This window comes from Etheostoma spectabile, chromosome 16, assembly GCF_008692095.1.
Source record: "Etheostoma spectabile isolate EspeVRDwgs_2016 chromosome 16, UIUC_Espe_1.0, whole genome shotgun sequence".
NCBI classification, from domain to species: Eukaryota; Metazoa; Chordata; class Actinopteri; order Perciformes; family Percidae; genus Etheostoma; species Etheostoma spectabile.
In genome coordinates this window covers 10,501,199-10,501,692 of record NC_045748.1, presented here as the reverse complement: position 1 = coordinate 10,501,692, position 494 = coordinate 10,501,199, and the positions used below count along the sequence as shown (strand labels likewise).

At 45.5% G+C, this 494-nt stretch overlaps 1 protein-coding gene across 3 annotated transcripts in view; it reads right to left on the bottom strand.

The window, feature by feature from the left end:
- Positions 1-494, bottom strand: part of adamts6 (ADAM metallopeptidase with thrombospondin type 1 motif, 6) — a 62,552-nt gene that overhangs the window by 42,665 nt on the left and 19,393 nt on the right. For all 3 annotated transcript variants that reach the window (XM_032539289.1, XM_032539287.1, XM_032539288.1), the window contains exon 10: positions 63-209. In XM_032539289.1, the coding sequence (XP_032395180.1) occupies positions 63-209 (147 nt within the window). The remainder of the gene's footprint in view (positions 1-62; positions 210-494) is intronic.

The window sequence follows — 494 nt, the reverse complement described above, 5'->3', positions numbered from 1 at the left end:
ACACACACACACACACACACACAAACACACAGTCCCACAGGGAGCAACTATCATCCACTTACTCGAGAAAGCTGGTGATGTAGTCTTTGCTGCAGGCGGACCAGGAGAAAGGGTTGGTGTTGGCTGTTATATGAGCAGCCATCAGCTTGGCTGTCTCGTGGCCTTTGGTACCGCAGGAATTCCCGATCCCATCGTGGTTCATCCCAAAACTGAAACAATTCAGTTTGATTTAATTTATAGTTTCAAATCATAATAGAAGTTATCTCAGGACACTTTTAAAGATAGAGTAGGTCTAGACCACACTCTTTAATTTACAGAGACCCAAATATCCCCCCTAAGAGCAAGTATTTGGTGCAAGAGCAACATGGAAAAACTTCCTTTTAACAGACAGGAACCTAGGACAGAACCTGGCTCTTAGTGGACGGCCGTCTGACGTGACCGGTTGGGGGAGAGAGAGAGAGATAGAGAGAGAGATAGAGAGAGAGAGAGATAGA